Source organism: Carettochelys insculpta, chromosome 17 (genome assembly GCF_033958435.1).
Source record: "Carettochelys insculpta isolate YL-2023 chromosome 17, ASM3395843v1, whole genome shotgun sequence".
Taxonomy (NCBI): Eukaryota; Metazoa; Chordata; order Testudines; family Carettochelyidae; genus Carettochelys; species Carettochelys insculpta.
In genome coordinates this window covers 4,782,590-4,795,705 of record NC_134153.1, presented here as the reverse complement: position 1 = coordinate 4,795,705, position 13,116 = coordinate 4,782,590, and the positions used below count along the sequence as shown (strand labels likewise).

The following is a 13,116-nucleotide window of genomic DNA, read 5'->3' as shown; positions in this document are numbered from 1 at the left end:
AACAGAGATTCCAGCAGTCTCTTCTTTCAGCAATCTCAGTCTACCAGGACCAAAGCTTATCCCAGGAAGCAACTCTACCACTAGAATTGACTTGAACTGGAGCTCATAGCAGAGAGCAAATGCTTTTGTTGTGCACACCACTCCTGCTATTCCAGAACCATAGGCAGCCAAAATGTAACATGACTATTTCTTTCAAGGCGAAAAGATTACTTGCGCGCACACACACAAAAAGAACTTGGAGTACTGTGTAGTAATGCCACCAGGTGTTGCCAGCTGTAACATTGCATGCATGATTGGCCTGTTTTGGGTGGTTATAAGTGATTTTATGAGACTGCTTCATCTTGGCTTGTCATGATACATTTACAAGGCATGGGGTTTTGATGTGGGCTGTCAATGGGCTAGAGAGGAGGGGAGGATTAAAGGGGGACTATGCAGCTGAGAAGTAAAAACTCTCCCTATTACTTGGGCCTAGATTCCGCTGTTAGCGAGGCTTTGTACAGAAGAGGTAGCAATGATGCATATGTGAGCAGCGAAGGTGGTTGGAGAAGCTTTGTGGTGGCACCCTCTTCTCCCTATCCCAAAAAATCTCTGCACTGGCAGTCAAGCCGTTGTGACACCTGAGCCCTGGATCATAACTGAAAGCATCCTACACGGTCTAGTCACTTTTCTTGCGACTCGCTGTTCTGCAAAAGTTTGGAACTTTTGAAAAGTCACGTCAGCTGCCATAGTTAAATGAATCAGTGCTCTTTGTGAGCTACAGGCTGACTGTGGAGAATATGATGTAGCTTATCAAAACAGGATAAGATGAACCCTGTCTCAGCAGATGATGTCTTTTCAAGCTCTGTTACCTCAGAGGTTTTACAGCCCAGCAGTTTAGCATTGTGAAGTAATGCTTACCAAAACAATGGTTTCACTAATTGCTGTGCATTTGTTACAGGAGAGGGTGGCTTTCTTTGATCTCATGAATATGGATGTAGGACTGAATCACCCTTTGTTGGGGGGTGATTAGCTCTGCCCCTGTTGTTCCATGATCATTATGGTAAGAGTGACTCCAGGTCATTAATAAAGATGTTGAACAATACTGACCCTAGAACCAATCCTTGGGACATTCCACTTGAAACCGACCACCAACCAGACATTGAGCCATTGATCACTACCCATTGGGCCCGACCGTCTAGCCAGCTTTCTATCCATCTTACAGTCCATGTATCCAATCCATACTTCCTTAACTTATGGGCAAGAATGTTGTGGGAGACTGTATCAAAAGCTTTGCTAAAGTCAAGGTATATCACATCCATTGGCTTCCCTATGTCCATAAAGCCAGTTACCTCATCACAGAAGCTAATCAAATTGGTCAGGCTTGACTTGCTCTTGGTGAATCCATGTTGACTACTCTCAATCACTTTCTCCTCTTCCAAGTGCTTCAAAAGGGATTCCTTGAGGATCCCCTCCATAATTTTTCTTGGGACTGAGGTAAGGCTGACTGGTCTATAGTTCCCTGGAATTGTCCTTCTTTCCTTTCTTTTTTTTTTTTTTTTTTTATAGATGGGCACTACTTTTGCCTTTTTCCAGTCATCTGGGACTTCTCCCAATCTCTGAGTTTTCAAAGATAATGGCCAAAGGCTCTGCAGTGAGATCTGCCAATTCCCTCAGTATCCTTGGATGTATTAAATCTCAACCCTTGGATCTGTGTGCTTCTAGCTTTTCTAAATAGCTCTTTACCTGTTCTTTCTCCACCAAGGTCTGCCTACCTCCTTCCCATACTGCATTGCCTAGTTCCATAGTCTGGGAGCTGACCTTGCCTATGAAGACTGAGGCAAAAGAAAACATTGAATATTTCAGCCTATCTCATATCATCTGTCACCATGTTACCTCTGTCATCCAGTAGTGACCCCACACCCTTCCTGATAACTCTCATTGTTAACATGCCTGTAGAAACTCTTTGTTGCCCTTCACGTTCCTTGTTAGCTGCAGTTCTAATTGTGCTTTCACTTTCCTGATTACTCCCTGGCATTCTCCAGCCATATAGTTAGACTTCTCCTCAGTCATCTGTCCAAGTTTCCACTTACATGCATCTTTTTTGAGTTTAAGCTCACCAGGGATTTCCCTGGTTAGTCAAGCTGGTTGCCTACCATATTTGCTTTTCTTACTGAGTGTTGGAATGGTTTGTTCCTGCGCTTTCAGTAAGACGACTTTAAAATACTCCCAGTTCTCTTGAACTCCTTTCCCCTTCATATTAGCTCCCAGGGGATCCTGCCCTTCAGCTCCCTCAGGGAGTTGAAGTCTACTCTTCTGAAATCGAGTCTGTATTCTACTGCTCACCTTTCTTCCTCTTTTCCGAATCTTGAAATCTACCATCTCATAATTGCTGCAGCCAAGTTGCCACCCACTTCTATTTCTCCTACTAGTTCTTCCCTGTCTGTGAGCAGCAGGTCAAGCTGCACATGGCCCCTGGCCAGTTCCTTTAGCACTTGTACCAAGGAGTTATCCCCAACATTCTCCAAAAACGTCCAAGATTGTCTGTCTGTGTGCTGTTTTATTGGTCTTCCAGCAAATGCCTGGGTGATTAAAGTCTCCCATGAAAACTAGGGCCTGTGATTTGGAAGCCTCTCTTAGTTGTCTGAAGAAATGCTCTTCTACCTCATCTGGCGGTCTGTAGCAGAGACCAACCACATCATCATCTCTGTTGCTTCCGCTTCTAAGCTTAACGCAAAGACTCTCAACTGGGTTTTCTCCCTCCATATACTGGAGCTCTGAGCAACCATGTTGCTCTCTCACATAAGTCACAACTCCTCCTCCTCTTCTCCCCTGCCTGTCCTTCCTGAACAGCCTCCCCTGCCTGTCCTTCCTGGACAGTTTACACCCTTCCGCGGCTGTGCTCCAGTTATGTGACTCGTCCCATCAAGTCTCTGTTGTTCCAATCATCTCATACTTCTTTGTGTGCGCCGGGGTCTCTAATTCTTCCTGTTTCCCAGGCTCCTTGCACTTGTGCACAAACACCTTAGATAATAAGCTGGTTGGCCTACTTTCTTCATTTGCAGGAGGGGTCCTCCTTCGTTGTTGCTTCCCCCCTTACCTCAGGCTTGTGTCACCATCCCACAAAGAACCTAGTTTAAAGCTCTCCTCACTAGGTTTGCAAGCCTGCCTGCAAAGGTGAAATACTTAGCTGTGTTGGCCAGGAATTGAACACAGGCCAACTGCTTGGAAGGGAGCTATGCTAACCACTAAGGTGCACTTAGAGCTGTTAAAGGCTTTTAAATTAATCCTTGCTGGTCCCCAGAGAACATGCAGACTGGCCTCCAACTGTCTTTTGCTTAAGCGTGTGAGAAAACATCAGTGGCATTTATTAGGCAGGATGTGGATAAGAATACATGCCCAGATCATGCCTTTCCAGTGGCCAGGAGGGTGCCACGGAGAGAAAATTAACAGCTGTGGTTTCATTTTATCCTAACACATTCTGAAGTTTATATAATCTGTTTGATTAGTATTATTGCACAACAATATTAAAGATACTTGAGGGCTTAAAAATAGCTGTACTGAGAACTACAGCAAACTCAAGATTCCAGTGCTGCCAGGAGGACGGGAGAACTTAAGTTCTCTGCCACTATGGGCAGAGAGGGTGCAATCTGAAAGCCTGGTTTATTAGTGTGAGCAAGATAAAGCTTATTTGTGGCAATGCTCCCATTGTGGCCTACCCGTTCCTAACATTCCAGCATATTGGCCTCATCTTATTTTTTTTTTTATTTACGCATTTTTAAAGTTACTCAGTCTGGGCGTGTGTACAATTTACCTCACCCAAAAACAGCTGAACCCATGTGAATTAAGCACTGACCCAATAATCTCCCAATAGATAGCACACTGTGTTCCATGCCCCAGGCGTGCACCCCTATGCAGAGCCAGAATAACAAAAGTAGTTTACATTACGTGCAAAAGGCCAATAGAGTTGGGCTCTGTCAGACCACAGGCACAGCAGTCTTCAGAGTCAGAGATCAACTAACATGAATGCACTTCCCCCAGACCGAAGAAAAGCCTAGGGAGCCCATGTCAGCCGATGGAATTGTTGCAGAGGCTTGAGCTGAGATGACTTTAACTTTGAGTGCAGATAGTGCATGTGGTGCTGAGGAGACACCATTCCTTTCTCACGGTATGCTACAGAAACAGACATGCAGTTCCTCTTTGTTTAGGATTGTGGTGGGAGCTGGGCTTGGTGTAGGCCCCCTGTTAGCGGGTTTTAGAAGGTCTCTGTGAAGCCCAGGTGTTACAGGGAGTTATTTGGAAGAGGAAGAAGAGAGAGAGGCTTGTTTAGGGGATGAGAAGAGGAAGCCTTTCCATGCATGTGGTGAGAAGATACAGAAGGTGCTCAGTCCAGTACTTCATACCACAGGGGTTGTTGGTCACGTCACTAACTAGGGAGGTTAACATGTAACCAGTGAACTGATAAGCCTCACTCTAAATGGATGAGGCTTGTTGGTTATGGTTAATCAGTGGGGTCTGGAGCAGCTCCCCAACTACCACACTGGGGCTGCGGAGAGGAGGGGTTGCTCCAGCCTCATGTGGCCTGCCACAGCTGGGGACTCTCCAATTTACCAATTACATGAGACTTTACTTCCCTACCACTAATCTGTACAATTTGGTGTGACTATTTCTGCTTGGGAGAGGGCTGTGCCTTGGAGAGCCAGGTTAACATATCTGAATATTCACATACTGGATGCGGGTGAGGTCATTCTTACACTTTAGAAATATGATCGCCCACTCCAAATGCCACCTGTATTTATTGGCATCAGTTTCAGAGGTAAATAAGGGTGACATTGTGATGCTCTGATTAATGACCGAGAGCAGAGTCCAAGTACTACAGCTGAAAATATCTGTGCTTTCAATAGGAGCCAGAATGCTGGAAATGGCTCTGGGTCCACAGGGTCCCACTGATGGTAGTAGGAACAGTCATCTCTGTTGCAGAATATGAGGGTTATATTTTATGACTTCCCTTACAGAGCTGTCTATCAATTCCTGACATCAAAACAGCGTTTAGTGACTGCATTAACAAAATTGGAAGGAGGGACTGCCTGACGCAGGCCTGCTCAGCTCTCACTGGGTAAGTGTGGGTCTGGACAGTGTCCTGGGGAAATAGTGCCACAGTGAATATATGTTGCTAGAATGGGATAACCACGTGCAGGGTGCTCAGAGAGGAGGGGCAGGCGAAAGGAGAACAGAATTATGTGGGTTTGATTAAAAGTCACAAAAAGGAGCCCACGTTCCTTTGCAGGGCCTAGGAGTTTCTGTGCATTGCTCATCTGTGCTATGAGCAGGCACCCACTGTGGTCCATGAGTCTGTTTGGTGCGATAGGACCTCGAGACTGTGGATTGTACAGTGGTTCATGGCAAGGCTTTATTGCCTAAAGACCCAGCTCTGTGGTCCCTACAGCATGAGTTAACTTTACCATAAGCCCTTTTCCAAAGAAAACCATGTGAAAATATGACATCATTTGCTACCCTGGCAGTGTGTGTGTTGGGTGGGCGTTGGTTGTCAGAAAAAGAGAAGTCATTGACCTCTTGCCATCCTTCTGGTTTCTCAGGCAGAAGATGTACTTACATTTCTTAGTAGACGTGTCTCAGAGTAATACTGCAGCATGAAAGCACAGGTCGTGGAAGTGCTGCTTAGGGCGAGAACAATGGGATAGGAATGAGATCAAACTTGAAAAAAGCAGTTACCTTCTCCTATTAGCCCCATTGTACAGAGGGTGACAACAGTCTCTGCCTACTTTTTATACAACTCTGAGTCTTTGGATGAAAAGCATTACTGTGTATAAATGCAAAATAGTAGTAGGGCTGGTTTAAAAAAACTTTGCTGTCCAAAGCACAGTGCAGGCTCTAAATCCAGGATGATTGAGAGTGGATCCTGCCAGCTTTGGTTAACTGGTAGCAAAGTAGCAATGCCCTGAAACATACAGCAGTCATGCTAGAGAGAGCAGGAGAAAGAAACTTTCTCAAATAGGAGTGCTCCTGATGCAGCCCTCACACAGAATCAATTTCTGCCAAAGACATCAACAAAAGCTCAGGGTCTAGGTGATATCTGGAGCAGGAGTGGGAGTCAACAGCAATGTGAAGTGCAGCCTTTCCAATTTAGAGTTGTGCGTAAACGCTTCGATCTCTGTGGAATTCTCTTCCCAAGTTCCAGTCTGAACTTGGGGTTTGAACTTATGGAAAATAGATTGAAAAACCCAGGCTGAGTTGAAGCCTGGCAGAGCTGCATCCCTAGGACCACCCAGTCACTAAAGGGGAGCACTGCAAACTGGACTCATGTGAGTCTGGGATGCTTGCAAACCTGGTGTTAGGAGCTGGCCAGAGCTTCAAAGTAAAGCCCCCACCCTGCTGAACGTGGACCAATTTGATGGTATATTTGTGGGTTTCATGCAACTACTGACAACCAGCAAATTGGATCTAGAACACCAGTGTCTGAACAGGGACCCAAATTAAAAGGCATAAACAGCTGGGAACCAAACAGAGAAATAGTTTAAAAATCTGATGTGTGCAACTGAATCCTGTTCCTCTGATTCATGAGCAGCCAATGCGCAATAACGCAAATGAAGGATTACAGGGAAGAGAGAATTAAACATACCATGGTAGATAGTCAGCAGGAGATGATGGGAGCTGTGACTCTGCTGTGTCTTGTCTTATTTCCTCAGCAAAGGGGTGAATGAGGGAATCGAGTGGATGGTGAAATGTGTGGTGAGGAATATTCACCGACCTCCAAGGCAGAAGGACATCACGTAAGAAGGTGCTGGGTCACTGACACACAGACAGCTTCTTCCCATACGGACTCTGCTCTCTCTACAGAAGAAGGTCCACGGGACTCCTGTTACACCTGATTGATTCTTTCTTCGTCTGGGGGCAAACGTTCTTTTTCTATGTCTCAAAAGGTTTTGAACTAGAAAACATGTTTCTAGCATTGTGTATTGATCCCTTGGCCCGAGAGCTCACAGCTTTCCTAAAGACTTCATGATAACTCTTGCTGAAGCCAGACTGGGCATGAGCAGAGGGTTTAGAGGTTTCTACTTCCATGCTTTAGGCTGTGGGATGTATGATTCTTGTGCTAATAGATGCTACAGGTCAGTTAATTGGAGTCTCATGTTCCAGTCCCTGAGGGAAGCTACTTCAAAATCTTTATTTTACCAAAGGGGGTAGCTAGGTGTATGAAGGACAAAGAGGGAAAGTCTGCACCCTACTCCCAGTGATCATTGTAGGTAGTGTTACTGGCCTGATCCATACAGTTAATAAAGCAGTAGGTAGGGTTGATGTTGACTACAGTTGTTTCCACTGGGTCAAGGTTGAGCTGTGACATGATGGCATGTAAGCTCACAATGGGCTATTTTAACTGGAAAATGAGCTTCAGAAGTCTCACCTCATCTTGGTTGTTGCTGACACTGTTGTGCTGTTTTAACTGGGAGAATAACTAGTGTCTGTACTGTAATTAGGAGGGAGTGAGGCCTTCTGTGGGTTCCAGGATGAAAGCTGTGCCTGTAAACTTGGTGGGATAAATATACAATAAAGCTTCATGCTGCTCTTCCTGTCTCCCTTGCTAATGTAATTGTTTAATTAGTGGCACTCGCCCTTTGTGGTAGGCTTACACTGGAAATGAAATAAAGGACAGAATTCAAAGATGCCACTGTCCCAGCCACGCTCAGCCTGTTTATGTGATCAAGACTTATTGCTGAGCCATTCTGCCCAAGTGCTTATTAACTCCTCTTTTGCAAGATGACAGTGGAGAGAATTTTAAGAGGTGTTGTCAGGAGTGGCTGTCTGGGTGCTGTGGCTATTCTGATATCTGGGGGCACAGGTGACATGAATAGGCAACAGAACAGCTTGGGAGAGCCTAAATTTACATAAGAAGGTAAAATGTTTTGTTTATACCTATGGTGCAGTGAATTAATGTGTCAGGTTACTTCTGAGCAGTAAAGTAGCACTTTAAAGACTAACAAAATTACTTATTAGGTGAGCTTTCATGGGACAGACTCACTTCTTCAGACCAGAGCCATACCAGTGCAGACTGTTCTGGTATGGCTCTAGTCTGAAAAAGTGGGTCTGTCCCATGAAAGCTCACGTAATAAGTTATTTCGTTAGTCTTTAAAGTGCTACTTTACTGCTTTTTTGTTTTGATAGTATATAGACTAGCACAACTTTCTCTCTGTTACTTCTGAGGCTTTTCTATACAGCTGAAACACAAAACTGGGCAATAGAGACCATAATTGAACCAGTCCTCTCCAGGACAAGGGGCTGAATCAGCTATGAGCCCTTTGTAAGGACTGGAGTACACCAAATTCAGTGGGAGTTCTATGTGCACCCTGGAGAGTAGGATCTTGCCCATGCCAGCAGTAATGCGGAAGGAAGTTCAAAAAGTCAGCCCATAACATAGGATGACTCTGTTGGGGAAAAACAAACAAACAAAACCAACCCCTTGCCTTCATCCTCCCCAACGCGATTAAGTATCTGCTAAAATCCTATCTACTCAAATAATCCAGATATTGTCCTGCCCCTTAGTTTACTACTGGAAGTAGGGGGAAGAGGGTGGTTAAAGAACAGTTGGTTTGTCAGCTGGCACAGACTGCTTAATGCTGTACAAGTTGAGCCTCTGTAGTCCAGCAGCCTCAGGACCTGACCACTGCAAAATGAGAGAATTTGCCAGACTGCAGGAATGGAGCATTAACAATGCTTCCAGTGCTCACTGGGCTCTTAAATGTTTAGGGGTAAATTACAGCTAAATAATGGCATAGGACACTGAGAGCCAGAACTGGTGGCTATAAACAAATTTTGTGGGAGCATGGAAAACTTGGCCAGACCCATGACAAGTGGTTGTTCAGCTAACTACAGTCATGCCTGATCACAGATTTACCAGATGAGAGAGTGCTGGACTAGAGAGATTCAACCTGTATGGGAAGTGTAGCTATGAATCACTGAGAAATGACTGCCTATGAATACACCTTTTCTGACAATAGCTCAGGCTCTCTAGTGAGGGTGTTGATAGCAGGTGCTGGCAGTACAAGAAGATGGAGAATGTACCACGAACCTGGACACTGAGTTTCAGGAGGCTACATCACTGTTTGCAGTACCCTTGTGGGATTTCTTCCATTCTGCACCAGTAACTGGTATGTTAGCTCTTTACTGCTTGCAGCAGAGGGAAGTAACAGGGATTAAGTGATCTTGCAAAGGATTAGCACAGGAGTTAGATTTCTTCCCTTAAACAAAATCTTCCTTTGAGCTATTCTTTTAACTGCCTGGACTCTCCAGCTCTGTAGTGAAAAAAGAATAAAGAGGGAAGTGTGAAGTGAAAGAGAATCTGGTCTCAGACAGGAGCCTGTGCTATTAAGTTCAAACATACACTTTCCTTTAGGAAATTTCAGCATCCCCCTGTAACAATGCCAGATGCAATGCCAAGGGGAAAAAAAAAAAAAGAAAATTCTTTAATTTATAGCTGGGGGTAATTCAAAAGTGAATGTAATGACTCTTTTTGGAGACAGGAGACAAGGTGAAACACAGCCTGGTTCTGAAGAGCCAAGCTGTTACTCAGTGGAAATCTTGCAGCACTGGGATACACACAAGAATGCACGATTCAGGCCTGTATGCAGGAATTTCTGGGTGTGTGGGAGGGTGCTTTTTTTGTAAATGTGGATGGCAATTTTCAAAATACTCCTACAATGAGTAAGCATGAAAGAGCTTAATGAAATATTTGAATGGCATTAGTGTTTGGTTGAAATTTTGTTGTACTAGCATTTTATATAGTAATAAAGGTTTTGTGGAAATTGCTTTCTGGGATTTTACTGTAATATAAATGGAAAACAATATTCCCTCATTCCCCTCTCCCCCGACTTCGTTTCCTCTTGCCAGAGGCCAGGGGCATGCTGTGAAATGTAGCCCTTTCCCTACTCCAGTGCCAGCTGTCTGGGCAGGGAGCTGGGCAAGGAACTACAGTTCCCAGGTCAACAAGAAGTCCTGTGGCACCTTAAAAACTAACAGATTTTGGAGCATAAGCTTTCATGGGCAAAGACCCACTTTGTCAGATGCATGAGTTTCCAGGGTGCTTTGGGTTCCCTATCACACACAACACAGCAGAGAGGAAGAAATTAAAACTACATAGGGCAGGTTGCGGGAGGGAGTTTCATTTGCACCCTTCACCGTGCCCCTGCACACAGGCCTGGAATTGCTTCAGTGGTTGACTTCATTGAAATTCTAAACCTTAGATCCCTTCGGTGGCTTTGTCTCAGAATTTAGGTGCCCAAGTCCTATTAAAATTAATGGGTCTTCAGGGTTCAGATCTCCCAGGCAGCTTAGAGAATGAATGTTTCCAGAGCATTTGCCTAGCCCCCTTCCTAGCCTGGACTGGGGCCAAAAGTCACAGTGAAGTCTGTGAAACAGCAAACAAAAGAGATCCACCAGTGTGGTGTTGGGTAGTTAGTACTGAGCAGTTGCTTTGCACAGGGCCTAAAGAAATATGCCCCCTTTCTGTTTAAGTGGATCCCAGGGCATTCCAGCCTTTCTACTGCACGCGCTCTTGCTCTCTTCCCTCTCTCCTCCTCACCCTTTTCTTCTCTTCCACCCCCTTTCCTAACTCAACTAAACAGCAGTCACGGAGCACTTTAAAGACTAACAAAGTGCTCCCTGACTACTGTCTTGTGTTGTTAGAAAACAAGCTAACATGGCTACCTCTGTTGGTGTACACCCTTTTGCTGTAGATATTGTGAGGGAAAGCTAGAGTGATGTCTCACTTCTGAGCCAAAGCCCTAATTGGCGTAACAGTCTGCCACGTACAGTCTTGTCTGAAGAGCAGAATAATCTCCCTTTGCGGCAGTCTGAGCAGGTGCTCGGAATTTATACTAAGCTCCTCCTGTTAAACCCAAGTTGAGTGGAAAGCACCAAACTCTCCTTTTACTGTCAGCGCTTCATAAAATGTCAGCCTTGTGTTTATTATTTCCTGTATCTTTATGAGGTAGCACTACAAAGTTCACTGCTCCCCCGTCCATACTCATTATTCAGTAGCTGGAGAGTACACCAGAGGTATGTGAAATGCTGTGCAGAGACAATGATCCCTGGCCTTGAAAGCCTTACAGTGAACAGCCCCCAAACTTGTAAGCTGCTCAGCAAAGTTAAAATCTTTTGCAGGCATGGAGCACCATGGCAATCAGTGCATTCTCTATAGAGAAAGGGCCATCCAGGCAGAACTGCTTGCAGACCCCTGGGGCCTTGACATCCCTGTTATTACTAATCCATGCACTTTACAGTGACCAGATCAGTTTTCCACTGATATTTAAATCCATCAAATAGCCTGGAGAGGAGATGAAATAGTTTTGATAAATGGAAAAGAGAAACCAGGTAGTAACAAAATAGAAGCTCAAGCATGTGGGTGAGCAGGAATTACTCAGTGTATTGATCTGTGCCCTACGTGACATTGCTTTTAAGAAAGCATTCAAATGCATTTTCTTTTCCAAATGTAGCATAAAGGATGAAATGAAGTTCAGTGCATGTTATTCTTGTAGGCTAGTAGGACTAGATTTTGAAACAAGTTGCAGGGCTTTATTTGTGCTATCAAGTATTCAGAATGCACAAGGTTTTCTCCCAGACAGAAAAGTGAGTGTCAGCTTGATAGCAGTTCACCAACCCTTTGCAGCCATATCCTATTCTGGAGAAAAGCTGCTTTCCTTTCTCTTGCCCAGCACATTGGCCTTCTCAGAATCCAGTTACTATGCTGGGTCAGACCTTAGGTCCAGCTAGGCCTGTACCCATATCCTGTCTTCTGACAGTGGCCAATGCCAGATGTCCCAGAGGGAATGAACAGAACATATAATCATGGAGAGATCCCTCTCCTATCACCCATTTCCAGCCTCTGACAATAAGAAACTAGGGTCACCATTCCTACCCTTCCTGATTATAAGTATTGATGGGCCTGTCCTCCATGAATTTATCTAGTTTTTTTTTTTTTAAACACTATTAAAATGTCAGCCTTCACAACATCCGTTGGCAAGGAGTTCCACATGTCGACTGGGCACTGCATGAAGAAATATTCCTTTTGCTTGTTTTCAACCTGCTACCTATTAATTTCATTGGGTGACCCCTAGTTTTTGTGTTCCAATCAAACGACACTTGAGGTCTCTTAACAAAGCACATTCCCACTTGTGAGCAATCCTATGATTAAAAAACAGTGCATCCTCCACAGAAGGCCACAGATGTCAGTTTTCAAATGTTTGTTTAGGGAGTAGCTGGAAGATAAGGTGACAATTTAATTTTTTAAAGCAGTATGTCAAATTCCAGCAGCTGGAGGCTTTGGACAGTATGCTGTTGAGAATGGAAAATATTCATGCGTAAGTGTCTGTCTTTTATAGAAGCCTTTTCAGTCACAAAAAATGCAGAGGATGAATACATGGAAAATGCCATGAAGAATGCTTTGTGAAGAGATCAGTGTCTTCCTTGAAGCACCAAATTCTCTGTCAGGCAAAGGGCTTTGTCTTGCTGATTTGAATGAAAAGTGATTGATGGGAGATTACGAATGACTAAAGAGGCTTGTTTTCTATTATTAATCTTGCCAGCTTTATTCTTATACTGCGTACTTAAGCAAGCCGCGTTTATGTCAGGGAATGCTAACTTTATTTCTGCCTCCCACAAAGACTCAGATGGCAATGAATGTTAGTGTTTGTCTGACAGTTTGAGATGGGGCCTGTTGCGTCAGCGTGCAGTTAACATTCACAAGGAAGTGCCCATGATCTTAGGCAATTATCTTTTATAGTGAGGTCCTACCTTCCCTGTTGCTCTCTTCCTGCAGCACAGATAAACACCTAGTCTCAGCTCAGATCTGTCAGCGCCCATTGAAGGAAACAGTGTCAGGCTTTAGCAGCATTACAAATAATGTGTTCATCCCATCCAGTCAAAGGCTTTCCCTGCACGCTGGGAGAGAATAGCAGGTGGAAGTTGGTGTGCCACAGAGATAGAAAAAGTTAAGTACTTTTGTTACGTTTTCTATGGCACAGCTATTGTGAATAATTTCAGCTTAGTTCTGTGAGGGAGGCCAGGGCAAAATGCATTGCTTTGGTCTTTTTCAGTATTTTAATGGTGAAGTTAGTTATCTTTACCATA

At 44.4% G+C, this 13,116-nt stretch overlaps 1 protein-coding gene across 7 annotated transcripts in view; it reads left to right on the top strand.

Annotated features, from left to right (window-relative positions):
• Nucleotides 1–13,116, top strand: part of ARFRP1 (ARF related protein 1) — a 60,106-nt gene that overhangs the window by 11,690 nt on the left and 35,300 nt on the right. For 2 of the 7 annotated variants that reach the window (XR_012647892.1, XM_075011917.1), the window contains exons 8-9: nucleotides 4,992–5,092; nucleotides 6,684–6,708. The exons of 2 other annotated variants lie outside the window; for them this stretch is intronic. Coding sequence is in view for 4 of the 5 variants with exons in the window: in XM_075011917.1 (XP_074868018.1) it covers nucleotides 4,992–5,067 (76 nt within the window). In the remaining variant the exon portion in view is untranslated. Of the gene's footprint in view, nucleotides 1–4,991; nucleotides 5,098–6,683; nucleotides 6,970–13,116 lie in introns of those variants that run through there. 3 more of the 7 variants (XM_075011920.1, XM_075011916.1, XM_075011921.1) reach the window with 2 other exon arrangements.